The sequence below is a fragment of the Saccharomyces cerevisiae genome, chromosome VII (assembly GCF_000146045.2).
Source record: "Saccharomyces cerevisiae S288C chromosome VII, complete sequence".
NCBI lineage: Eukaryota > Fungi > Ascomycota > Saccharomycetes > Saccharomycetales > Saccharomycetaceae > Saccharomyces > Saccharomyces cerevisiae.
The window spans coordinates 200,308-226,376 of record NC_001139.9 but is presented as its reverse complement, the minus strand read 5'-3'; the positions used below and the strand labels follow the sequence as shown (position 1 = coordinate 226,376).

Below are 26,069 nucleotides of genomic sequence, written 5' to 3'. Positions count from 1 at the left end.
TTCTTTTTTCGATACTATACGATGAGAATAACGCTTAGATGATGCCGTCTAAACCAAGATTTAAATGTTAAACATCAGTTATATGCTTCATTGGCCAGCGATGGACCACCGATTAGTCACCAGAAAAGAAAAAGAAAGACGCAGCGCGCAAACGTGAAAATATCCACGTGGAAGGTGAAAAACAGGAAGTACTCATACTATAGAAGAGAAAAATACGACAAAAGGGCAAGAGAAATGGTAAAAGAACGCAAGAGAATGATGCTGAGTTACGTCTGTTCTGAAGCTGAATGGTCTGTATAGTCATCAAAGACACTTCTTTTTGGATCGCGCGCCAGCGTCACAGCCGGCGTCTTCTTCATGTCTTGGATAAGCTATGTTCTGTTGTAAATTTACGATATATGATGTATGTGTATGTAGATGTAAGTATAAGTTACGGTTGCAAGAGCTTGGCCCCTTAGACGTGCCCAACGTAGTTTCTTGCTGGACGCCAAAGAAGAAGCTAAATGGGAAAAAAAAAAGACAGAGTGGGAGAGGCAAATGCAACTGCACGAAGTCGTGGGAAAAAAAGGAAAGGAAAAGGAGACAAAGACAACGACGAACTCGGAATCGAATCGAATTGGAATTTAAGTGAGTGGCATTTGGGTGGGAGCGTATAGTGTACGTGTTCACGGGTAAAACAAAAAAAGTGGAGTGAGAAGAACAAGAGGAAGAGGCAAAAGAAAAGTAACAAGAGAAGAGTAACTACCGATCCTGTCCATATTAGCAAAGCAAGGCTTAAGACATATAGAAGAGCATTTATAGACATGTCACTGGCAGTTCTACTCAATAAGGAGGACAAGGATATATCTGATTTTTCAAAGACTACCGCAGGCAAGTCTGCTAAGAAGAATAGCAGAGAGAGAGTTGCCGATGTGGCGCCCACCAGAGTGCTAGATAAGAAACAAGCGTATCTATCTCAACTGAACAGTGAGTTCAACCGTATCAAGAGAAGGGATTCGATAGAGCAACTTTATCAGGACTGGAAATTTATCAATCTACAAGAGTTCGAGTTGATATCGGAATGGAATCAACAATCCAAGGATTGGCAATTTGATAACACTAATGATTCTCAGGACCTGCATTTTAAAAAACTGTACCGTGATATGAGCATGATCAATAAAGAATGGGCGGAATACCAATCTTTTAAAAATGCAAATTTATCGGACATAATCAATGAAAAGGACGCTGACGAGGATGAAGAAGATGATGAAGACGAGCTTGAAGATGGTGAAGAAGACATGGAAGAAGATGAGGCAAGTACTGGTAGGCATACCAATGGGAAGAGCATGCGTGGGAATGGTATTCAAAAATCGAGAAAGAAGGATGCTGCTGCTGCTGCCGCTATTGGGAAAGCCATAAAGGATGATCAAACTCATGCCGATACTGTTGTTACTGTTAATGGAGACGAAAACGAGGATGGCAATAACGGTGAAGACGAAGACAACGACAACGACAATGAAAACAACAACGACAACGACAACGACAACGAAAATGAAAATGACAATGACAGTGACAATGATGACGAGGAAGAAAATGGAGAGGAGGACGAAGAGGAAGAGGAAATCGAGGATCTTGATGAAGAAGATTTCGCCGCCTTTGAAGAACAGGATGACAATGACGATGAGGACTTTAATCCCGATGTCGAGAAAAGGAGAAAGAGATCTTCCTCTTCTTCTTCATCCACCAAACTATCTATGAACTCGCTGTCTTTAATAACGTCCAAGAAAATAAATAAAAATATTACCATCAACAGTGATAGGCCGAAGATTGTACGTGAACTTATCAAAATGTGCAACAAAAACAAGCATCAGAAGATTAAGAAGAGGAGGTTCACCAATTGTATTGTCACCGACTACAATCCAATCGATTCCAAGTTGAACATCAAAATAACTTTGAAACAGTACCACGTCAAAAGGTTGAAAAAACTGATTAACGATGCGAAGAGAGAAAGAGAAAGGGAAGAGGCCTTGAAGAACAACGTTGGTTTGGATGGTAATGATTTGGATAATGATGAGGATGGATCTGAATCCCACAAGAGAAGGAAATTAAACAATAATACTGCTAACGGTGCCGATGATGCTAATAAGAGAAAATTCAACACTAGACACGGGTTGCCCACTTACGGCATGAAAATGAATGCTAAGGAAGCCCGTGCTATCCAGAGGCATTACGACAACACCTATACAACTATTTGGAAAGACATGGCTCGTAAGGATTCTACGAAAATGTCAAGATTGGTTCAGCAAATACAATCAATCAGATCTACAAATTTTAGGAAAACTTCCTCACTTTGTGCTAGAGAAGCCAAGAAATGGCAATCCAAGAACTTCAAACAAATAAAGGACTTCCAAACGAGGGCCAGAAGAGGTATTAGGGAAATGTCCAATTTTTGGAAGAAGAATGAGCGTGAAGAAAGAGATCTAAAGAAGAAGATAGAAAAGGAGGCTATGGAACAGGCAAAGAAGGAAGAAGAGGAGAAGGAATCCAAAAGACAAGCTAAAAAGCTGAACTTTTTGTTAACACAGACAGAATTGTATTCGCATTTCATTGGAAGGAAAATCAAAACTAACGAATTGGAAGGGAACAATGTTTCCAGTAATGATTCTGAAAGCCAGAAGAATATTGACATTTCAGCTTTGGCTCCAAATAAAAATGACTTTCACGCCATTGACTTTGATAACGAAAATGACGAACAATTGAGACTAAGAGCTGCTGAAAATGCTTCCAATGCACTGGCAGAAACAAGAGCGAAAGCGAAACAATTTGATGATCATGCCAATGCGCATGAGGAAGAAGAGGAGGAAGATGAGTTGAACTTCCAAAACCCAACCTCTTTAGGTGAAATAACCATCGAGCAACCAAAGATTTTGGCATGTACTTTGAAAGAATATCAGCTCAAGGGTTTGAATTGGCTAGCTAACCTTTACGACCAGGGTATCAATGGTATCTTAGCAGATGAAATGGGGTTAGGTAAAACTGTGCAATCTATTTCCGTTTTGGCTCATCTAGCCGAGAACCATAATATTTGGGGGCCCTTTTTGGTGGTCACACCCGCTTCTACTCTGCATAACTGGGTCAATGAAATATCCAAATTTTTGCCTCAATTTAAAATTCTGCCATACTGGGGTAATGCCAATGACCGTAAAGTTCTTAGGAAATTTTGGGACAGGAAAAATCTGAGGTATAATAAGAATGCGCCATTCCATGTCATGGTTACATCCTATCAAATGGTTGTCACTGATGCTAACTATTTGCAGAAAATGAAATGGCAATATATGATACTGGATGAGGCCCAAGCTATCAAATCTTCACAGTCATCTAGATGGAAGAACCTGTTGAGTTTTCATTGTCGTAATAGATTACTATTAACGGGTACTCCTATCCAAAACAGTATGCAGGAACTATGGGCACTTTTACATTTTATCATGCCTTCTCTTTTTGATTCTCACGATGAATTTAATGAATGGTTCTCTAAGGATATTGAATCTCATGCAGAAGCTAATACCAAATTAAACCAACAGCAATTACGTCGTTTGCATATGATTTTGAAACCGTTCATGTTAAGGCGTGTCAAAAAGAACGTCCAATCAGAATTGGGCGACAAGATTGAAATTGATGTCTTATGTGATTTAACTCAAAGGCAGGCTAAATTATATCAGGTTTTGAAATCTCAAATCTCTACTAACTATGATGCCATTGAGAATGCCGCTACGAATGATTCTACTTCCAATTCTGCTTCAAATTCTGGTTCTGATCAGAACTTGATTAACGCAGTCATGCAATTCAGGAAAGTTTGTAACCACCCGGATCTTTTTGAAAGGGCAGATGTAGATTCTCCATTTTCCTTCACTACTTTTGGTAAAACTACCTCGATGTTAACTGCATCTGTTGCTAATAACAACAGCAGCGTAATTAGCAACAGTAATATGAATCTCTCTAGCATGAGCAGTAATAATATTTCCAATGGGAAATTCACTGATTTGATTTACTCTTCAAGGAATCCAATAAAATATAGCCTACCAAGGTTGATTTATGAAGATTTGATTTTACCGAATTACAACAATGACGTGGACATAGCCAATAAACTGAAGAACGTGAAATTTAATATTTTCAACCCATCAACTAATTATGAACTGTGCTTATTTTTATCTAAATTAACAGGTGAACCCTCGTTGAATGAATTTTTTAGAGTTTCTACTACACCCTTACTCAAGCGAGTAATAGAACGTACAAATGGTCCAAAAAATACTGACAGTTTAAGTTTTAAAACCATTACTCAAGAGCTACTCGAGGTTACTAGAAATGCACCTTCCGAGGGCGTAATGGCTTCATTATTGAACGTTGAAAAACATGCCTATGAACGTGAGTATCTGAACTGTATACAACGTGGTTATCATCCCAATGTTTCAGCTCCTCCGGTCACCATTGAAGTTCTTGGTTCTAGTCATGTTACCAATAGCATAAATAATGAACTGTTTGACCCGTTGATAAGTCAGGCATTATCCGATATTCCAGCAATAACGCAATATAACATGCACGTTAAAAAGGGAATACCTGTTGAAGATTTTCCAAAGACAGGACTATTCCCTGAACCACTAAATAAAAATTTTTCATCCAACATATCAATGCCATCTATGGATAGGTTCATTACCGAATCAGCGAAATTAAGAAAATTGGATGAATTGTTGGTAAAGTTGAAATCAGAAGGCCACAGAGTTTTGATATATTTCCAAATGACCAAGATGATGGATCTTATGGAAGAATACTTGACCTATAGACAATATAATCATATTAGACTGGATGGTTCCTCAAAGTTGGAGGACCGTCGAGATTTGGTCCATGATTGGCAGACTAATCCAGAAATCTTTGTTTTCCTCCTAAGTACAAGAGCAGGTGGTCTAGGTATCAACCTGACCGCAGCTGACACTGTTATATTCTATGATTCAGATTGGAACCCTACTATTGATTCACAGGCTATGGATAGGGCACATAGGTTGGGCCAAACGAGGCAAGTCACAGTGTACAGATTACTTGTTCGTGGTACCATCGAAGAAAGAATGAGGGATAGAGCAAAGCAAAAAGAGCAAGTTCAACAAGTCGTCATGGAAGGTAAGACTCAGGAAAAAAACATTAAAACCATTGAAGTGGGTGAAAATGATTCCGAAGTCACTCGTGAAGGTAGCAAAAGCATAAGTCAAGATGGAATTAAGGAAGCGGCAAGTGCATTGGCATGAAAAAGGTATTCATATTGTGTTATTTACATTAAGCGGAGTTAATGTCTATCTTTAATCTGCTATCTTCATCTTTTTTTCATATTAGATATTCGTTATCATACTGCCTAATTTTTTAGTGTTTTTATATATCTATATCATATCACCTTTATTAATATCTGTCTTATATATCAGGAGAGATGGCTCAGAATACGCATGTTTTCAGCATACACAAGTACTTATCGTGATAACTGATAAATTTCTCATTTTCTGTCTTGGTTATTTCGCCGTTTTCCAAAGCTAAATCATTCAATAATTTTCTTTCATGCAGAAGTACCGCAAACGAATGTCTCTTTAAAATGGATATCTTATTAGTTTTACTAGGAGTTTCTTCTGCTTTTATCATTGGTACATTGTTTGTTCTATTATTGCCGTCGTTATCCTCATTCTCTTCTTCTTCTTCGTAAGCTTGAGTGCTTGTATCATTCTCGCCAAAAAGCATATCGAAATCATCGTCTTGGGTAGCTTCAGCTTTTGGTTGAGTTTCTTGCCTCACCTCAGCTGAGTCATTTTTCTCATGTAAGTCTTCTCCCTTTATATCAACGTCCCCCTTACTTTTTTTTGCGTCGTTCTCCATATATTCTATTAGTTGACTGGCTTCCTCCGCGGTTTTCACATCATATAGTACAAGAAAGTAGAAGAAATAATCGAAAACATGCTCTGAATCCAATGATCCCCTCTTATTTTCAGAACCAGGGACCCCATAAGTGGCTAGTTTATATTCTAATGTTTTCAAAACATCAAAAAGGAAACTTTTTGGGGTAACCAATTCAATTAACTCAAATAGATAATCTAAGTTATAATATGTGCTGCTGTGGAGACTCCAGAATGAGTTAATTTGGTTCGTCATTATCTTGTTAATCGGGTTTTCGTTCAAAATTAGGAATTTACCGTAACCCAACTGCTTTCTAGAATAATCGTTCTCTGAATTGATAATTCTTGGATCGACGTCATAAACGGGTGATACATTAAGAACGGCAACTAATTTGGCTATCAAAGGTTCTAAGTTAGGATCACCTTGGGCATCAGAAGAGTAGATACCATAATTTGACTGGCTCTGAACTCTAAATTTGCGGAGAACTTTGAGTAGTGGAATTGCATTCAACCTCAGTACAGCCGTGTGGAACGCTTTCGAATCCTCGTTAAGAGTTACTGGGTTGAAAAGTGTATTCAATAAATTGAATATCCCTTGTAAAATATCTTCAGATATTGTGTCGTTCTTGACGCAAGAAAGAAATTGTTCTAGCCAATAAAAAGTTTTGATTAGCCCAACTAATAGTAAAGGTTGTAAGAAATATTCGAAGCCACCTATCAGACTTGAAATATCCGTTAAAACGCCTATTTCAACAGATAGCAAAACCTGTTTAACAATAAATGGTATGAGATTAGCCAATTGCCTTGTTTCAATATTTTGGATCAATTGATCTGTTATGGACCCATTAACAAAAAGATCACAAAGCCAGCTTTGAACGGTATTATGAGACTTTGTTAGCATATCTGAATCATTCACATTTGATTCTTCCAAATAGTACTTATCTGAGACATTAGGTAGATTTGAAATGAAATTGATTATAAAGGAATTTTTTATGCTCAATTCAGGATACTTAAGTGCCACATCCACCACAGATATGCCATATGTTTGTGTTAGGTTGATTATCAGTAAAATTGCCCAAGAAAATGACAAAGATATATTTATCGTTTCATATTCTGAACTTTCATCATTACCGTTTGAGCCATTTCTGCCATTTCTAGACAAATCAACGAATTTTATCAATGTTTTCATTAGTGCTGCTGGCGAAGAAAATGATAGAATTGTGGTCAATGAATGTGAAAAGTTGAAAAACAAAAGAGCACATATCTTGGCTATTCTATTATAATTCAATTCTTTTATTGCATCTTCAAATATAGATAAAAAGGCTTTTACTATCTCACGTTGTTTTGTCGGAGCTACAGATTCAAAATTGTGTAATACTTGAAATAGTCCGTTACTCGAATCATGTGTGATCGATTCGGTTATCGATTCTAACTCTAAAGTATCTAAGGATGAAATGATGAAACTGTTGGTATTATGGACGACTTCTTGAATGCCTTGCAAATTACGAACAAACAAATCATCACGGGTAGGTAAAATACTGGTGTCGATCATTTGGTCCTCTCTTAAGTAATTGTTGATAACGGACGCAGGCTGTAAATTTAACATAATCAACCCTTTGATAAAATCGTGTCTTATATCCAAGCTTGTAGATGGATAATCATCAAATAGATCTTCATTATTGGTTTTGTTATCATCTTTTTCGGTGAAGTATATTCTGATTGCTTTAACGACTTTTTCGTCAATATTATCCAGAGCATTCGTGACTACACGAGGACTTCTTGAAGAGTTTTCCAGGATTAATAATGGTAGATGTTTTGTTATAAATATGACCCACTTTCTTTCTAACAGAGTCAAATTAGAATTTGCCTGATGATATTGCTTATTGCTAACGAATTGAGCAAAACAAGTAAACGATGTCTCAATCAAGTCTGTGAGTAACTGGTCCAAGTTTTGAACTGAATTAAAGCTCTCTTGAAATATAGAAGAAGTAATCGCAGAATATTTTGATAGGAAGTCTGGGTTCGATATTTCCCAATTGATAATTTTATTGTTCAGCCAAATGTTTTTATAGTAACGAAGAAGCTTCATGTCTTTGTATTTGGCAGCAGAATTGACTGATCCTGGAGGTTTTGTTGAAGAAAGTGGACTTGGGATATATTGAGGGGAGGTTAATGAAGGAGAACCTACGAATTCGTTAGTGGAATCTTTGTTTAAAAATGGCTTGGTATCTTTGAAATGTAATTTTGCTTCAAAAGTCTGAGAAACCCTTTTAAAAAGTAACTTGTTGGTTTGAGACAACTGATTTAGTAGCGTAAAAGACCCATTTTTACAGCCGGCAGAAGTTAAAAGAATTGGTGAAGGAGAGAGTTTTAAAGTTGTTTGCAAAAGCTTTGATACTATGGCAATCAATTCTTTATTCATACTATTCATGTCTAGACTTAAGATATTCGGTACTATGACGTTGCCCAAATCCTTGCGTACTTGATCAATTATCAAAGTATCTGATAATTTGGCAAAGAATGAACAAGATTTGGAGAAAAAATGGGCCAATAGCAAGGAGTTCCTAACGGAATTCAATTTAGGCAGAAAGCATTTTATCATATCTGAGTTGTAGTTCACAAGCAATACCTCAACGATATAATCTGCCAAGATAAGAGGCTTCTCCAGGTTTAATATTTTAACAAAATCGGAGCAAACAATATCTAGAGCCTCGTGTAAGTGTGTAGTATCTGCAGTAGCAGCCGTGTTGTTGCTGGGTGTATCCACCAAATCGGACGCTTTCTTGACCTCATTTATATTTGCAGTTGTTGTTGTATCTTCTTCTTCCTCTTGAATCAAAGACGGGAACTTTTCATTAAAGAATTCCTTGTAAAGGTTCGAAAATTCCATGGAGGTCAATTGCCGCTCAGCACATTTTAGTGCTAAGTTGTATACTGATTCTTTTTCCATGGCAATTCAAGGTCATATACTAGCCACGAATAGCTTTGTTGAGGTGGTTTAGCTTACTCATATTTGTAGATTACTGTTTCAATTAGCTGCCAATATATTAGTGCTACTAAAAATGCCTTTCAAAAGCAAATGTTCCGGGTAACAATCAGATTGAATGTCCATAGTATCTAGGACAGTTACAATTACAATTTCCGTTAAAAAACTAATTACTTACATAGAATTGCGCTATGGGATGGAGTCTTCGACCTGTCCATTTTGCCAGTCAGGGACACTGATCTCATTGGCGGCGGTATTTTTTTGCCATTCTGGAATGGAGGCGTTGCTATCAATAGTTTGTTCTCTTGCTTTTTTCCACGCTGGAACAGCATTGTCATCTTTATTAGCATCGCTGCCGTTTTCCTTTTCTTTATCACTTTCTTCTTGCATGCCCATTTTGGCAAGAATCTCAGACGCAGATGGAATCGTATCTATGCCAGGTATACCATTAGGAGATATGGAAAATAATCTGTTGTCCTGCGCATTACCGGATTCCATACGGTTATTCATTAAGCTTTTCAGAGATTCCATTTCTTTTTGGATATTATTTAACTCTTGCATGCCGTCATTATCTGAAACAAATTTGTCGATCGTATTTTGCATATTGACCACCTCGAGTTTAACTATTCTAAACTCGTCTTCGATCTTTTCCCTGCTTCTTGTTGTCTGCACAAGCGCCTGTTTCAGTTCAGCAATCGTGTCACTAAGTTCCTTTAATGTTTCGCTTTCCTTTTTCCTAAACTCAGCTTGCTCCGCTTCGATGGCATTGAGGACTGTATCGATTTTGGAGAACTGATCATCAATTTCTTTTTTGTCCCCTTCCAACTTGCTTTTTGCTTCTGGTAAAATATTTGGTATCACATACCTTCTAGTTACTTCATATGCACCATACAACAGCCCAGCTGTGGCAGTAGCCATCACAAAATAGTCCTTCCAATCCCTGTGGGGCAGCGTTGGTGGCATCGCTTCATAGAGATACATATCCTGTGAGGCTCTATTCTCAGTACTACCAATTTTTTTCGATACTTCATCGCCTACGATACCGTCTTTCTTGGGCTCTTTCATGGCTATTTCAATCTCCTTTTCTGTTAACCCTTTGGATTTTAAAAATTCGATTTTCTTTAAAAGTGGAGCATCTTTAATGGACTCATCCTTTAAAAAGGATACTGCTGAGTCGAACAATGCCTTACGATCTTTACTGACCACGTCACTCATTCCTTATTCACCTTACAACTTCTCTGTTTTACTTGAGTTTTCAAATTGATGGGCAATTTCTTATATTTTTAAGCATTGAATATATGTTTTACAATTATCTTTCGGGCGCTTATTAAAACCGCTATGACTAAAATGAGAATGAGGAGAAAGAGAATCACTCAGCAAAAAAACCGTGGATGGTTAAAACGACTGAAGTAGTAAGCGAAGTTTCAAAGGTGGCAGGTGTAAGACCATGGGCAGGTATATTCGTTGTTGAAATTCAAGAGGATATACTCGCGGATGAGTTTACGTTCGAGGCATTAATGAGAACTTTGCCATTGGCGTCTCAAGCCAGAATCCTCAATAAAAAATCGTTTCACGATAGATGTTCAAATCTATGCAGCCAGCTGCTGCAGTTGTTTGGCTGCTCTATAGTAACGGGCTTAAATTTTCAAGAGCTGAAATTTGACAAGGGCAGCTTCGGTAAGCCATTCTTAGACAACAATCGTTTTCTTCCATTTAGCATGACCATCGGTGAACAATATGTAGCTATGTTCCTCGTAAAATGTGTAAGTACAGATGAATACCAGGATGTCGGAATTGATATCGCTTCTCCGTGCAATTATGGCGGGAGGGAAGAGTTGGAGCTATTTAAAGAAGTTTTTAGTGAAAGAGAATTTAACGGTTTACTGAAAGCGTCTGATCCATGCACAATATTTACTTACTTATGGTCCTTGAAGGAGTCGTATACAAAATTTACTGGAACTGGCCTTAACACAGACTTGTCACTAATAGATTTTGGCGCTATCAGCTTTTTTCCGGCTGAGGGAGCTTCTATGTGCATAACTCTGGATGAAGTTCCATTGATTTTCCATTCTCAATGGTTCAATAACGAAATTGTCACTATCTGTATGCCAAAGTCCATCAGTGATAAAATCAACACGAACAGACCAAAATTATATAATATCAGCTTATCTACGTTGATTGATTATTTCATCGAAAATGATGGTTTATAATGCCAATTTTTTTTTTTCGCTTGCTCACATTTATGTAATCGATAGACTCTTATTACTGTTTGAACTTCAAAAACAGCACCTTTTACTAAAATCATTAAATATTTCTTGAGGTATGCATAATTCTCCATTAAATTTCCCCTCAATTAATGCTAACGCAGCGCTCCCTAGACAGCTGTGATATAAATCAGCATCTTCTTCGTCATTTTTACTAAAGCCTCCAGTTAATGTTTTTTGCGTTCGATCAAGCAAATAATTTGTGACTAGTTCAGTTTGGCATAGCATTTTCCAATCCTTTGTTAGTAAGTGTAGTGAATTTAAGCACCAAAATGCGTAACACGTATCAGCGAACTTGTTCTCCCTTCCCTGGAAACCGCCATCATCAGATTGATCATAGCTGGCATTCAATTCGCTTTCAAATTTCATACATCCATGGCTTGATACTTGCCTATGTAATAGCCAGGTTATGGTGTCTTCTTTAAACTTGTCTGATAGCTTTTCCAAACTAGAGAGTAAAGCTAAGGTAGACAGCGCACAAGATGTGTACCCTGAGTGTGGTTCATTGTGGGCACCGAAAGCTCCGTTGTAGCATTGTTGCGACATTATATAGCCAAGCAACTTCTCAGTATCAATGTATTCATCAAAGTCTTCTTTGGATCGGCATCCGCATATGTACAGAATGGCAACTGCGATGTAGCAAAACCTTAAATCGTCTGAATCAACCGAAGATCCACAATTTGTCTTATAGTCTAAACAAGATACAAACGAGCCACGGTCAGGTCGTTGGCACTTAGAAACAAATCTCGCCAGGCTTCTTTTGTCTAGTATAGTCTCAAAATACTCGTAATCTCTCAGCATAATCATGGACAACAATGCAAAGAGAGTATTTGGTAGATTAATCGTTGTTGCGTGAGGGATATTCATGACTAAGCTTCCAACAAATCCAGATATCACAGTATTTTCTGTATCATCCAGCACTGTTTTGATATAATGTTTGCGCATCCAGCCAAGATGATCGCCGTACTTCGCAGAAACGTTAACATCAAATATAGAGAGTCCTGAGATTGAGTAGAATATTATCGCCATTCTGTTCACGTCATGTCCCTGATGTGAAGAGGGAAGCAACTGTAGATGTCTTTCGAAAAATTTCCTATGCTTTTTAGTCACAACTCTACTCGGGCCATTGGTAGCTTGACACATTTTTCCACGATATAGCGGTGGGCAGAAGTGCTTGAAAGTACTTGTTCACGTTGGATAAATAAAGGTTTTCTTAAAATTGAAATTTAAATTGCTAGAGATGACTTGGGGGTTAGTGACCAAGTAATAGTTTTGAACTGGCGGGTGTTTTGATTGTATACTATAGTCACTGAAACTATTGCTTTTCCATTCTTCCAAGGCGCAACAACTCAGAAAAAAAAAAACAAGTGAATAAAACAGGTAAAAAAGAAGATCATTTAAAGGTTTTACAAGTGTGATATAAATTTTATTTTTTTGCTTTTTTATTTAGCATTATTTACTTATATGTATTTTGTTAAGACTATTTTTGGTTATCATGATAGAAATGGCATAAGTTTGGGAGTGAGTGAATGTAAAAAACAGTGAGGGAGACAAACTCAGAAATACAACCTGAATGAGGCAATCTCAAAAGGTCTCAATTTAATGGGAATTCTGTTTATTGCATGATTTGATTCGTCTCGCGTTGCTGTCAAACTCTTATAAACTTTCATCTCCAAGTTATCGACCTTCTCAATACGCTTCAAATTTAGTGTGGTATTTAGTGAAGCAAAAGATTCCCCGCCAAGAGATTCGTAAACCCTTACCACAATACTTTGTTCATCCCTTGGATTTAATGAATAGTTGGACTTGACAGCACTATCATCTTCGCCTCTTTTTATGTTAGACAAAATGACATTCTCATCTCCGGAAATGCTTATGATGTCATCAAAATTCATGCCAATATCTTTGGGGAGTTTGTATTTGAAGCAATAATTGAATTCGTGAGCGAGCTTAACAGTGTCGCTTGATAGTGCTCCTCTATGTGGATAGATAGCATATTTTATCTCATGAGTACCCATATCAGCATGCGCATCCGGAGCCTTTGGTGACCTTAATAATGATAATCTCATCAAGTTACCGTGTGTGGAAAACCCATATTTGCAATCGTTCAAAATTGAAACACCCTTGCTGTATTCAGAATAATCAGCAAATTTGTGATGGCAAACCTCAAATTTAGCGACGTCCCATGAGGTATTATAATGTGTTGGTCTTTTGGTAATCCCGAATTGAGTTTCATACGAAGCAAAATCGTTCCGAATATTAACGGGAAATTCAACTTTTAAAAATTTGTTTCTAGCATCCCAGTTTTCTACCGTCGTAGAAATGTCTACTTTACTTAATTTAGCATCAGTGACCGCAGTTGCATTGAGTGATATCACTGATTTGATTTTGCATTTTTCGGAAATTTGAAAAATGACCTCAACAGCACATTTCTCTTTTGTGTTGCAGGAAACTTGAACTTTCTTCGGCTTTGTTACATACTTGTATTGGTTGACGGAATAAAGTTCAGTATCCCAAGCCTGCCAGCCCAAAGGTTTATCATCATAAATAACAAACTGGTTGGCGCCCAATTTGTTTCTGCCATGTTCCGTGTCCAGGTATTCTACCCCCAAAGTTTCATCCGTAATGCTTGTGATCACCCCAGTCTTTTTGCAAATGATAACTTTCAACTTCCCATTGGCAAGGACTATATAGTCATCGTACCCGGTTACAGAGGACGTGTAACTACCGTTCAACGAGCACTCCTCAGAAACCTTTTCTGGTTTTGACCAAGTTAATGTTCTCATCTCAACCAAATCTGCCTTACTCTGACTCTGAAGAAATTGAACGGTTTTGTCTATTAAGGAAGTACATTCTTTCACAACGTTGTGCAACATAGGGACAGCCTCATACTTATATACCATTTCAATACATGATCCTGGTAGAACATCGTGAAATTGACATAACAAAACATTCTCCCAAAGTTCGTTAATCTGTTTGGAAGGGTATTTATACGAATCGGGATATAAAACTGATGTTTTGGCAGCTATCCATTCCAAATCATGTAGTTTAATTTCGGACAACCTCATTAATTTTTTGGTCTGAGCTTGACTGGTGTATGTCCCCCTATGAAATTCGAAATACAATTCACCACTCCATGTGGGTAAATCATGGCCTTGGTTAGTCCTTTTCAAAATGTCATCATAAAATTCATCAACCGTTATACCAACTTGTAACTTTGGAATAACATTACCATTTCTGTTATTCATGGATCTAATACGCCTCATTTTTTGCAGCATTTCCTCAGTTGGTCCTCCACCACCATCACCCTTTCCGTACAACATTAAACCGGAGCCGTAATATTCTGGTGTCTTATTCTGCTTGGCAGTACGCAAAACATCACCGAAGTGTGAATCTGCTGTATACGTATTACCAGGAGGCATGTGAGTCAATAATTGAGAACCGTCAATCCCTGCCCAGTTAAACGTGCTATGCGGAAAACTGTTGATGTTATTCCAGGAAAGCTTTTGAGTCAAAAATTTATCAATACCAGATAAGCGGCAAAGTTGTGGCATTTGCGAAGAATAACCAAAGGTGTCAGGTAACCAAAATATCTTTGACTTGAGACCAAAATGCTTCAAGAAAAACCTTTGACCAAAAAAGAATTGCCTTGCCAGCGATTCCCCTGAGGGAATATTGGTATCATTCTCAACCCATGTACCACCAACAGCAAAAAACTGAGATTGCTGAATTTTTGGAATTAACACTTTATTGAAAAATTCGGGATGATCTTCTAATAACCATTTAAATTGTTGGGCTTGTGAAGCAACAAATTTATACTCTGGGAAGCGATCCATTAAAGTACATTGGGAAGACCAAGATCTCACAATTTTCCTTCTTGTTTCTGCGAATGGCCATAGCCAAGCTGTATCTATATGACAGTTGCCGATACCATAAACATTTGTTAAAACTTGAGATTCACCTTGTTCGTAAACCTTACTGCTTTCTAAAAAGGAGTCAAAGTATTCCCTTTGTAGTAATTCACGACATTTACGAACACTTGAACGATCATTCGGGTCAAAAAGATTCATAACTGCATTGCCTAGTTGTCTTGCCTGGTGTTTTTGCCAGGAGTCTCCAGGTAGCTCTCTTGCAGCATCCCCTAGCATCCAAAAATCGATATACAATGCACGAGCATCTAGATCGGGCCAAACGATATCAGCTTTTCTCAAATGAAAAAATCTATTATCATCTGGTGGATTTATAGTGGATCCTGCACCGCAGCCAAACATACCATTATTACCAGCTTCGATGTAAAAGAAATGTTTCCCATCCGATGTTTTCGGTAAAACATATTCAGTCCTTTCACCACCTGAAAAAGCAGTCACAGGGATTAGAGTCTTTGGGTCTATGACAATTCCTTCGTTAGAACAATCCCATTGGAAAAGTAGTTGCTCGTTTGATTTAACCCAATCTTCAGGCAAAGAGATTTTCACCTTGAACCAAGTGGTAGACCAACTGGGTCCAAAGGGCTGATTTATGTTCGCTTCTCTAAACTCCAATTCACCCTTCTTGTCACGTTCAATAATAGATTTCCAAGATGGCCTCTTATCAGGGGAAACAGGGGAAGATCCACGTTCAAAAGAAACCTGGTACCACCAAACCTTAACGTGATCATGATCTAATGAAATGCGCTTCTTATCATAAAACTTGGGTAAATTTAAGTCATGGTAATCCCCACCAGTATCAATAAATTGTCTTAATCTATTCTCGTAGATTCCCTGAACAGGTTTGAACTGAGGATCATAAATGATATCCTCAGATGACATAATTAATTATTTTTGAAACTCTTTTGCAGCCTTAATCTCTATATTAGAAATGAAGTAACTGGTTAAAATAAAACCTCCTCCTGTCCTTCTAATATAGCTTCGTCTAGTCTTGAGCACATGATGGCGGAGTTCATTCTATGTCTCCCTTAAACGAGTTAGGGTAGGGATTACCCTCGCGCTATATGAATTCGTGGCACTTTTTGTGATGAAGCTAATGAAATTAGACAATAGGGTCGCCCATTTGAATAGATACTAAAAAGGAAAAAAGAAAACTGGCAATGTAAAAAAAAGTCTTGTCTATATTTTTTATATATCTATAGATTTGCCTATTGGAGTGATCAAAAAAAACTTCAATTAGCGTGATACTTAGGCTTCATTTTGAACTTCTAACATTTGCGCCGCGGTGTCAACTATGCAATCCTTTAAATTGTAAAACTGGAATCCCAGTAGTTTTTTTGTCTTAGAATTGTCAAACTTGCAAGAGTTTTTTTCTAAAAAGCTTGGACCGGTCGCAGGTTCACCTGTAGCTATCTTGCCCTTTAATTGAGGGAATTCCTCGTTCAAGATGTCAACGATTTCTTGACAGCAGAATAAACCTTCACTCAATACTAATCTTTGGCCGGTACATTCTGGTTTTTCAATTGCAACTAGGTGGGCTTTAGAAACGTCACGCACGTCAATAAATGGGCCACAGTAATTATAAAATTCTCCACCTACCTTGGAATGAATTAACTCAGATACGATCCCTGAGGAGGTATTTATGCCATGTTTTAGCGAATCTGCAAACATTTGAGGACCAAAAACGAATCCCGGATTGATAGTGGATAGTGTGAATTTGACACTAGACTTGTTTTCTTTAAGAAATTCCCAAGCAGTTTTTTCAGCAAACTTTTTCGAGCCACAATATGCGGCAACGGCGTTGGCTTGACAACTGTCCCATGTATCCTTATTCCAACTCTCCTCCGTGATCACCAAATCTCCTTTGTTCATGTCTGTAGGTGTCACCAGAGCAGCAGTAGACGAAGTAACAATAACTTTTTCAACAGTGTCTGCAGCATATTTTTTAATCGCTTCCAAGATAGATTTTGTACCGTTCACTGCAGGGGTTAGTAAATCCTTTTCAAAATTGGTAGTTTCAAAATGGAATGGGGAGGCAGTGTGTAGCACAATCTTAATTTCCTTACCATGTTTTTTGAAAACTTCATCAAAGGCGTTTGGAGCAGCAATATCTTCCACAATTTCCATCGATAGTTTGGGATTGTTATTAAATTTTTTGAGCAAGCCATCATTTTTTTCTTGAGATCTACCTGAGCCGATGACTGTATAGCCAGCTTTCAACAGATCGTTCATAATGTGTAGAGCAATGAAACCGGTTGCGCCAGAAACGAAAACAGTGGTATCAGTAGTCATAATTATTACTTTTTTAAGTCTGTTTAGCACAGTTGTACAATGCACAATTACTGTTTTTATAAACTATGTAGTAAGATCCATTGAGCTCGAGACATAGTTTTTCTGAATGAGCGGTTCATTTATAGTAATTTGTCTTCATAAAGTTGCATAGAATAAATTCCGGAATTATTCGCAAGTTTTTCCGTGTTTCTAGGATAGGGGTCGGAACCGCGGAAAATCCTATGCTAATTTCGGCCGACATTTTTATAGAGCGAAGCCGATCTTAACAAATTGATGACGTATGCGTTAGGAAACTGTAACTAGAGAGCTGGCGTAAATATTAAACGTATCTTTTTTATTATTTCAATATGAATGCTATTAATTATTAGTATAAAAAGGGGAGACAGTTGATATATTTTCGAATATGCTGGGTGCGTTTTCCACTGGATAAGAGTTTACCAGAAGAATATCTTGTTCTTCCTTCTTCGGTATATAGAAGATGTTGCAAGGTCTAAGGTAAAACACTCTTTTGGCTCACCGATCCAACTGCCCCGTAGGTTTCTGTCTTCTTCCGTCATAAATATGTATTCCGAGCTTTCACTTCTGGAAAACTCGGTGTCATCTTGTTTTTCAGATTGGCAGCTTAATGCACAATGTAGGGTCTCTGCTCTCTCATCGAATGAATCATTTAGTATGCTTTGCACGCTGGCATAAGAATTTGAGTTTGAATCCTTCAAACAATCGTACGAATTTAACCAAGGATCATTTAGGAAGTCATCGATATCGTATCTCTTGTTTGGGTCAACCTCCAAAAGATGGGTAACTGCGTTCTTAGCGCCAGAACTTATGTTGTCCCACCATGGCGCCAAGAATTCGTAATCTCCTCTCGATATTTTCTTCAATAATGTTTTTTCGTTCTTTTCGTAAAACGGAGGATATCCACACAATAACGTGAATAGTACGCAGCCAATACTCCACATATCAACTTTCATGGAATATCGTTTGGAGGTGAATACTTCTGATGCGACGTATTCTATCGTTCCGCAGGGAGTTTTTGCGGTATTGTTCCGAAGTTTCTTGGCTAGTCCGAAGTCCATTAGCTTCACTAAACCAATACCGCCTCCGCCGACACCTAATGTAAACTCGTCTTCTTTTTGCATGTCCCCATCAAGGCCATAAAATGGGATAGGTTCAAATAGTAGGTTTTCTGGTTTGACATCACGATGCACAATACCCATGTAGTGCATATGTTTAATTGCAATTGCTACCTGAGTAATGACATGACGAGCTAAGTCTTCACTAAAGCATGTTAGTTGGACGATCCTATCAAATATTTCCCCACCTGTGACTAACTCCGTCACTAAGTAATAGTAGTTCGCCGATTCCTGGAATGCGATAAATTTTGTACAATGCGGATTATTTTTCGAAACCAGTTTGTGGATGGCAACTTCGTTTAAGACTTTCTTTCTGCTGGAACCTTGGATTCTATCATTCCCTTTTAAGATGGCATCGCTCGAAATGCCTTTCTTTATGATTGCTTTGATGGCAACAGGAGCTTGGTCATCCGTGTTGATGCCTACTGCTTTAAATACTCTGGAAAATGCCCCTTCACCAATTTTATTGAGCAGTTTATAATTGTGCAACTCCAGTTGTTCAGGATACTGGTGATTTGAACTGGAATAATCGGTTGACTTGTTAGAAGTTTCATCTAATTTTAATTCAGTGGAAAAAATGTCACAAAAATATTCGTCTTCTTGAGAGTTGTTTTCCAAGCAGCTCTGTTCACTTTTTTCTGAATCGGACGAGGTAACATTAAAGTCGACTGAAAGAGATGATCTACGGCAACCCGATGCAAAGGAGTGGTGTAAATTTTCTGAGTTACCATTTATCCTGTTAACTTTATTTTTACCATCAGCGGCATTGAAATACGCGGCATCGGGCGTTGTTGGATAAAAATCGATGCCATCGGCTATAAATTCTGGGTTTACTGACATTTTTTTCTCTATGATGACTTATTTTATATGATATGTAGCCTCTGTGCTTGGTGCTGCATGAAATAGATGCTGGTAGTATTGTTTTAGGAAGATTATTTGAGTAATCTTTGCGATGTGTCACTGGAAAAGAGTTAAGTGATGATTTATTTTTTTCAATTGACTTTCAACATGTAGGAAATATCTGGTATGAAGTAGTATGAAGTATTTATACGTCAATGATCCGCGAATATTCGGATAATGACTTCACCCACTCCATATAACTGAAAATCCGACAGGAAACTAAGGGACGCCGAGATGTCAATCTCATGCACTTCACAAACTCTTAATGGGAGTGCATTGTGTGATCATGCAGCTACCATAGGCACCGAAAGCGTGGGGTAGCCCACTTAAAAATCTTCTTCTCGGAAAAAAAAAATGAAATGCCTTGCCGGGAAGGTGCTGATGCAGGAAGAATTTCTTCATGGAAGGGCACTCCTCATCCAAAAGGTTTCTCGAAGAAATATTCTATCATATCCGGAATTTCTTTTTTTTTTCCACTGATTTTTTTCTGCTAGAATTGTTTGCCCCTCTCCGCAGGGCGGGGTCTCTTACATGAAAAAAATCTAGATTCGTCACACACAGGAAAGGAAATCGACTATTTAATTACTTCTATAAAATTTAACTTTCATGCAAGTCCCCTAAAAAAAAAAAACACTACAAGTTTGTAATTCCCTTTTTTTATGTACAAGATTTTAACGTCATTTTTCACAATGTCGCCGTATAAAGGCGATTTTTCTGCATTTTTAAGGTCAACAGGTATCTGGACCTTCCATTGTTTTTCCGCTTCGATTGTCAAGATTGTCAATTTTCGCAATTTTGATTTTTATTTCCGTTGCTGTGACTTTCTTCTTCATACTTGAGCTGCATTGTTCTTTTCTCCGCTCTCATTTTTTTTTTGTTTCCCCTCATTATTTTCTTGCATAGCAAAGTGAGTTGGAACTACAAAGTTTTCACAGTCTGAAATTCCGTGAATTTAAAAATAAAAAATCAATTTTTTCTTACACGTAATTGCAGAAAGAAAGTATACGTAGTCACTAAAAAGCGGTCATATATCAGGAAGTTCTGGTCTCCCGTCTAAAAATAGAACAATGCGTGTTCCAGAAACTTAATTATGGGAGATGTAACAAACTTTATTACATGTTAAGAAAAGCCGAGTTCAAAGTATTAACCGGAAGAACACCAATTTCTTCAATTTTAAAAGCCAGAGCGCCGTACCCGATTTCTTCTCTTAAACGACATGTTCAACCAACATTCTTTTACATGCAGCAAACAGGCAAAAATGAAGGTCTAATTTTTCTCGTCTTTAGTCGGCTTCAAACGCGGGTAGCTTGATCACAGAACCAAAAAGATAAAAAATAATGGTTGCTAAGAGATTCGAACTCTTGCATCTTACGATACCTGAGTATTCCCACAGTTAACTGCGGTCAAGATATTGCTTGAATCAGGCGCCTTAGACCGCTCGGCCAAACAACCACTTATTTGTATGTTTCGGTTCTACTAATATAGGTTGGAATCAGTTAGGTATTATCATCTTAAGCGTACAATTCAAAATGTTCACAGAAGAAACCCTTGTGCAACAACCTACAGCGAAACAAATAATACTGGGTTATTTAGCTATAGTTCTTTTTTTCTTAGATGAACTGCTCAAGTGAGCGATGTCGATAATTGAAGGCTAGAAGATAGTATAATCAAAATTAAATAAGGATCTTTATATACTCATATGAGAGAGGTATAAAACACCCACACTAATTGATTTATTATTGCTTACGAACAATATGATAGTAATTCCGGTAGTTATCATACACTCAATGTGGGGACTTATATTGCTCACGTATATAACTGTCATATCATATTCAACTAAAAAATCTTTAATTCAGTATTGTTTAACCGCTAGTGTAACATTTCCTTCTGCAATTGTTTACACTGTCATTTAACGGTACCCATGGTGTACAACAATATGTAGTATAAGCATTTTTGGATTGTTAGCATATCAGTACATGTAATATTAATGATCTTTTTTTCTGAACAAATGAATATTTCAATAGTTAGTTTAGATTCAACAGACCGTGAGATATTGGCCTTTATTTAAATACACATTGGTTGTGATCATCAAATTTGATAATGAGCCTTTGTTTCTTCCGGAAATAGTTAACGATTACTTTTTTTGAATTAATTAGTTGTTATTCATCTACAATGTAATCTCTAGTTATTAAGGACGCTATTCTATTCAGTCACACCAATTTATTTAATTTAAATGTAAGCTTCACCAAGCTGGACGACCTTTTATCATTTTAAGAAAAACATAGAGATTGAACATAAAACTGAAAAAATTTCGAAGGAACAATAGAAATCTTCGGTTTTCTTGTTAAATCACTGATCATATTTTTGGATTTTTGAGGTGATCTTCTGGAATATTCTGTATATAATTTTCATTGCTTTCGTCCAAAAATGGAGTCTCGAAAATTTCCATACAAGCCTACATCTTTTTAATAATCAGCGGCTATCGAGGTGGAACATAAATATGGTTAAAAAACAGGAACATTGTTTCGCCGACATCAAATAGAGAATAGTAAATCTAAGAACTATAACCCTATGACATTTGTCTATTTTCCATATGCGCGTTAATGAAAAATAACTTTAATATTGGCTATGCACAGATCGACAGAGAAAAGTCACCAGCCTCTCTTTAAAATATGGCAAAAATCTTCATATCTGTTCAATTCTTTTTCTATTGCTAATTTCTTGAAATACATGTTGAAAATTGCTCCTAGCTTTCGTTAGATTGATGACGGTTATAAGAATTATGGTATTATTCATGTAATTAAGTCATTTTAAACTCTATATCCGTAGCGCGAATAAATGGTCCTAACGTGCTATACCGTGGAGGATAGACACCTGCAAACAGTATACGGTAATTGTTTCTCCCTTCATAACACTAACATTGCCTTTTTTTTTCTTTCATATTTTATGATGTTGTTTTCTTTCTGCACTTTACTTTTATTCTTTTAATAAATATAAAAAATTGCAAAATTTCTATCAAACTGCTCATATGTAAACATCAAAAATCTCTTCCGGATCGTAAGATATTAAAAAAAGTATCATATTTAAAAACACTTAAGAACCCTTTTGAATATAAAAAAACTAGAAGCCAAGATGCAATTTATTCCTTGTTTTCTGTGTTTTTTGTTCTCAAGCTTAAGAATTCCTTAGCAAGCGCCACGTCCATAACCGCTAGACCAACAATTTTACACAAGGTGATAGTTCTTTTGCAGCCCTTTTCGTTCAAATTCAAAACTGTGTTTTTCAAAGTATCTAATTCACCAATTTCGATGAGATTATGTGGAGCGATATTGGAATCGATTAATTCTCCAGATTCCAATAAAGTATGTTCCCTTGAATCTACCAAAATGCAAGCGCTTTCATTATCAGATTTGAACTTATCAATCAACTCCTTATCGCATTCGTGCATCACTGGTTTGTAACTTCCAATTAATGAGATATAAGTATGTTTCTGCTCCACAGAAGCTTTACTGTTTAGCAACTGCCTCAAAAACAAGTTGGGCTCTAGAGTAGGTAGACAACCAAAGATAATATCACTGTTAGAAACAGCGCCATTACCTTCTGAACTGATGTCGTTTATTTGATACTGATTAAGCTCTATCTTTATATTACTTCCAAATAAGTTTTTCAATGATTTCAAACGATCCAAACTCATCATGTTATTGTGATATAGTATGTTTATTTCAACTAACTTCAAAGATTCGCCAACAATCCCTGACATGATTAGTTTAATAGCTATGTATATGTGCCAAAATGCTTGGAGACCGGTACCAAAACATGTTAAATAGCAAGTGCCATTTTCAAATCTAAACAACTTATCATGGGAACATGAGAGTTGCTTATATAAACCGATACACGATGCAAGGGCAGTTCTTATAGCGGTAATTTGTTTAGCCTCAAAACATCCGATTAATTTTCCTGTTTCAGGCTCAATAACATTTATCACACCTTGAAAATTTTTGTTGTTGTTATTCACAAGAATTTTTATTCCTGAAAAATCCTTGCTCACAACAGGCATGAATATATGGGATATGTTAGAGTCTGCATTGGTTTCATCCAATTTTTTGAACATCCTATTGAGCAGTATCTCATGGTTTTGAGAATATAATCTCAATGACTCGTGCAAGCTGAGAAGAGATTCAATAATTGTTTGAGAAGAGCAGTTTAAGTAAAACTCTCTAACCTCATCATCAGTAATTATGGAATTGTTCATATCAGTTGAATCAGTTGCCAGATAACAATAGCTAAAGAGATGATAGATATCAAAAAGAGCCGATAACGTTGGCCAGTAAATTATATTTGATTTTTAGAGGACATGGCCACAGGCCGAGCTTTTCGATCCTTTTTCCTACTGCCCTCTTGAAATATAAACCGAGAACAACAAGAAAAGAAGCTTTTTGCTAATGTAGCTCCCAATTTTTTTGCAGACAGCCTCCATTTTAAAACGATCATCTCTAATATATCTCCATTTACCGATTAATAATGCGTACAACCTGTCAAGTGTATTCTAATAGCCGCGCAAGAAAGCATATAAACTAAAGGTCATTAAAAAACAGATATGTATTTTTTGTTTTCTATATACTATAAATTAGCATCTAATGTCGTGGAATATCATTTCCGAGCATATTGCGTAAGACATTATTATTCTTTTCTTTTCCCCTCATAATCCGTAAGTCTCACAGACAAAGTTGATCCTTTCATCGTTACAATATTTTTTAGACAATTGTAATAACGAGGGAGGACCACATGAAAACAACCATGTTTCATTTTGGTTCACTTGTGCACTTTCATTGTTGAAGCTCTTCAATTCGTTGGAAAGAGTAAAACTGTGTTTGGATTTTACCTCGATCATGCTTCCATTCTCTTTTGTGGGGCTATGACTTGTCTCTGGCGTATTGTCATTGCTGTCCGCATTTTCTGAATTGAAATTAGAAATCGAAAGGTCTTCGTCTTCATTGTTGAAAGATCCCATTTCATATTCTGAGTTTTCATCGTCGATATTGGTCGTAATTTCGTCTAACCGTGTTTCCGCCGTGTATTCTCCACTAATAAATACTGAAATCCTCTTATTATTCGAGAGTTTTTTCTCAAAAGTCAACCCATTTGTCTTGAGATAATCCAAAACAAGTTCATATTCAGAGTAATCTTTTATCAGCCAGATCATTTTCAAGTATTTTACATTCTCCTTGTTAAAAAAATGCCTAAATAGTGGTAGGGCAAAAGATATACCAGACCCACCACATATAATAGCTATATTCGTGCCTTGAGAATAACATTCTTCGGGTACAGAGGGAGGATAACTATTAATCAAAGTATAGGTTTTTTCTTGATCTAAATGAAAGGATTTTGGATTACTACGAAGAGACTCTATCTGGCTACCTGGCTCGGCTGTAGAGGTTTCCTTTATAATAAGATCAATTGAATTGTCTTCTGCCAAAGACGCAATTGTGTATGGATGCGATGGTAGCAACCAATAGAGGGGATTAATTCTTCTGTAAGGGCTTATTCTAATATGCGACCCTGGTTCAAAATAATCTGGAAGAATAGCCCTGGGCAATCTTACATGGACTAAATTTGTTTTTGAATAATTCGCATTCTTATTCAAAATCATCAAGGATTTCGCAAATACTATTCTATTGATAATATGAATGAATAATAGGGTACAGTTTAGTAGAAGAAATGGGAACTTAACACCTGGCCTAGAGTGTATTGGGGTGAGTAAGATGAAGGCCACGTTCACCAGGTTATGTACGATGTAAAACAAACGATAGTTGTATCTTCTCATTGGCCCAATCGAGCAAATAAGTAAAAAAAGTACCAATATTGATATTATGAATCCCGCAAAATTGAAAGTTTTCAGAATCAATTTTTGCTTTAGAGAGACATTATCGTCTATCGCCCACTTAATGATGAAGAAAATCCCATGAAGCAAACCAATCACGGTGATAATACGTGAAAACCATTTATGGAACGGTATAAAATCAGTGTAGGTGCAATTTTTCCTAAGGAACCAATTAGGCCTTAAAGTGAGGAATAGGTTCAGCGGGATCAAGGCGTAACTCAACCTCCCTAATCTTTTGAGATAGACCGTAGATTGGGTAGTCAAAGAGTAATGGTAATAAAATGGAATCAAGACTGCAAAAAACAATATACCTAAGTGAATTGCAGGATCTATATCATACAACCGATAAATTATCTTATTTTTGAAAGCTGACGACGATCTGGATGGGGTTCTCCTTCCGAAAGCTCTCAAAAGAGCCAATCCAATGAGATAGACCAATGATATTATCAACACATAATACCCATACTTGATATTGGCAAAATGTGTCTCGGAATGTCTTTTAACCAACGTTATGAGAGGGGATTCTTTCATATTTATTGGAAGGCTTACCAAATTAGAAGTTTCTGGCGACGAGATATGGAAAATGTAGTTTTTAAATAACACGTCTACAATATAAGGAAGGAAAAGTCAAAATATTTTAGCGCCTTTAAGTGCGGTTGAGACCCCATAGTAGTATCCCTACAAATAATAGTTAAACTGTATTTTCAATACATAACGTAACAGTATATCGGTATTACGGAGCAGCGATCAATTAAACGCTATTTACCCGGCTGTGTATTATACC

At 37.0% G+C, this 26,069-nt stretch overlaps 11 protein-coding genes and 1 non-coding gene across 12 annotated transcripts, besides 2 other annotated features; 2 read left to right on the top strand and 10 right to left on the bottom strand.

The window, feature by feature from the left end:
• Nucleotides 1–499: 499 nt before the first annotated feature.
• On the bottom strand, nucleotides 500–805 carry YGL149W (uncharacterized protein; the record flags this gene model as incomplete). Its single annotated transcript, NM_001348834.1, has 1 exon — nucleotides 500–805. One exon carries the CDS (start codon nucleotides 803–805, stop codon nucleotides 500–502), a length of 306 nt encoding a protein of 101 aa, NP_001335775.1.
• Nucleotides 804–5,273, top strand: INO80 (chromatin-remodeling ATPase INO80; the record flags this gene model as incomplete). The annotated part of the gene is made up of 1 exon (NM_001181015.1): nucleotides 804–5,273. One exon carries the CDS (start codon nucleotides 804–806, stop codon nucleotides 5,271–5,273), a length of 4,470 nt encoding a protein of 1,489 aa, NP_011365.1.
• A 181-nt stretch (nucleotides 5,274–5,454) lies between these two features.
• On the bottom strand, nucleotides 5,455–8,853 carry NUT1 (Nut1p; the record flags this gene model as incomplete). The annotated part of the gene is made up of 1 exon (NM_001181016.1): nucleotides 5,455–8,853. One exon carries the CDS (start codon nucleotides 8,851–8,853, stop codon nucleotides 5,455–5,457), a length of 3,399 nt encoding a protein of 1,132 aa, NP_011364.1.
• Nucleotides 8,854–9,078: 225 nt separating this feature from the next.
• On the bottom strand, nucleotides 9,079–10,104 carry PEX14 (Pex14p; the record flags this gene model as incomplete). The annotated part of the gene is made up of 1 exon (NM_001181018.3): nucleotides 9,079–10,104. The coding sequence occupies one exon, from the start codon at nucleotides 10,102–10,104 to the stop codon at nucleotides 9,079–9,081; it is 1,026 nt and encodes a 341-aa protein (NP_011362.3).
• Nucleotides 10,105–10,280: 176 nt separating this feature from the next.
• On the top strand, nucleotides 10,281–11,099 carry LYS5 (holo-[acyl-carrier-protein] synthase; the record flags this gene model as incomplete). Its single annotated transcript, NM_001181019.1, has 1 exon — nucleotides 10,281–11,099. The coding sequence occupies one exon, from the start codon at nucleotides 10,281–10,283 to the stop codon at nucleotides 11,097–11,099; it is 819 nt and encodes a 272-aa protein (NP_011361.1).
• A 66-nt stretch (nucleotides 11,100–11,165) lies between these two features.
• Nucleotides 11,166–12,296, bottom strand: CDC43 (protein geranylgeranyltransferase type I subunit CDC43; the record flags this gene model as incomplete). The annotated part of the gene is made up of 1 exon (NM_001181020.1): nucleotides 11,166–12,296. One exon carries the CDS (start codon nucleotides 12,294–12,296, stop codon nucleotides 11,166–11,168), a length of 1,131 nt encoding a protein of 376 aa, NP_011360.1.
• Nucleotides 12,297–12,709: 413 nt separating this feature from the next.
• On the bottom strand, nucleotides 12,710–15,961 carry AMS1 (alpha-mannosidase; the record flags this gene model as incomplete). Its single annotated transcript, NM_001181021.1, has 1 exon — nucleotides 12,710–15,961. One exon carries the CDS (start codon nucleotides 15,959–15,961, stop codon nucleotides 12,710–12,712), a length of 3,252 nt encoding a protein of 1,083 aa, NP_011359.1.
• Nucleotides 15,962–16,327: 366 nt separating this feature from the next.
• Nucleotides 16,328–17,371, bottom strand: ARI1 (carbonyl reductase (NADPH-dependent) ARI1; the record flags this gene model as incomplete). Its single annotated transcript, NM_001181022.3, has 1 exon — nucleotides 16,328–17,371. One exon carries the CDS (start codon nucleotides 17,369–17,371, stop codon nucleotides 16,328–16,330), a length of 1,044 nt encoding a protein of 347 aa, NP_011358.3.
• A 434-nt stretch (nucleotides 17,372–17,805) lies between these two features.
• Nucleotides 17,806–19,344, bottom strand: RCK1 (putative serine/threonine protein kinase RCK1; the record flags this gene model as incomplete). The annotated part of the gene is made up of 1 exon (NM_001181023.1): nucleotides 17,806–19,344. The coding sequence occupies one exon, from the start codon at nucleotides 19,342–19,344 to the stop codon at nucleotides 17,806–17,808; it is 1,539 nt and encodes a 512-aa protein (NP_011357.1).
• Nucleotides 19,345–20,742: 1,398 nt separating this feature from the next.
• YNCG0008W lies at nucleotides 20,743–20,856 on the bottom strand. The gene is made up of 2 exons: nucleotides 20,819–20,856; nucleotides 20,743–20,786 (listed from the first exon to the last, which is right to left on the bottom strand). It is a non-coding gene; the product is annotated as a tRNA-Leu (tRNA).
• Nucleotides 20,857–21,039: 183 nt separating this feature from the next.
• Nucleotides 21,040–21,395: a long terminal repeat (Ty4 LTR).
• An 826-nt stretch (nucleotides 21,396–22,221) lies between these two features.
• Nucleotides 22,222–22,463: an origin of replication (ARS710; Autonomously Replicating Sequence).
• An 80-nt stretch (nucleotides 22,464–22,543) lies between these two features.
• Nucleotides 22,544–23,656, bottom strand: YGL159W (uncharacterized protein; the record flags this gene model as incomplete). Its single annotated transcript, NM_001181024.1, has 1 exon — nucleotides 22,544–23,656. The coding sequence occupies one exon, from the start codon at nucleotides 23,654–23,656 to the stop codon at nucleotides 22,544–22,546; it is 1,113 nt and encodes a 370-aa protein (NP_011356.1).
• Nucleotides 23,657–24,103: 447 nt separating this feature from the next.
• AIM14 (putative metalloreductase) lies at nucleotides 24,104–25,816 on the bottom strand (the record flags this gene model as incomplete). Its single annotated transcript, NM_001181025.1, has 1 exon — nucleotides 24,104–25,816. One exon carries the CDS (start codon nucleotides 25,814–25,816, stop codon nucleotides 24,104–24,106), a length of 1,713 nt encoding a protein of 570 aa, NP_011355.1.
• Nucleotides 25,817–26,069: the final 253 nt, after the last annotated feature.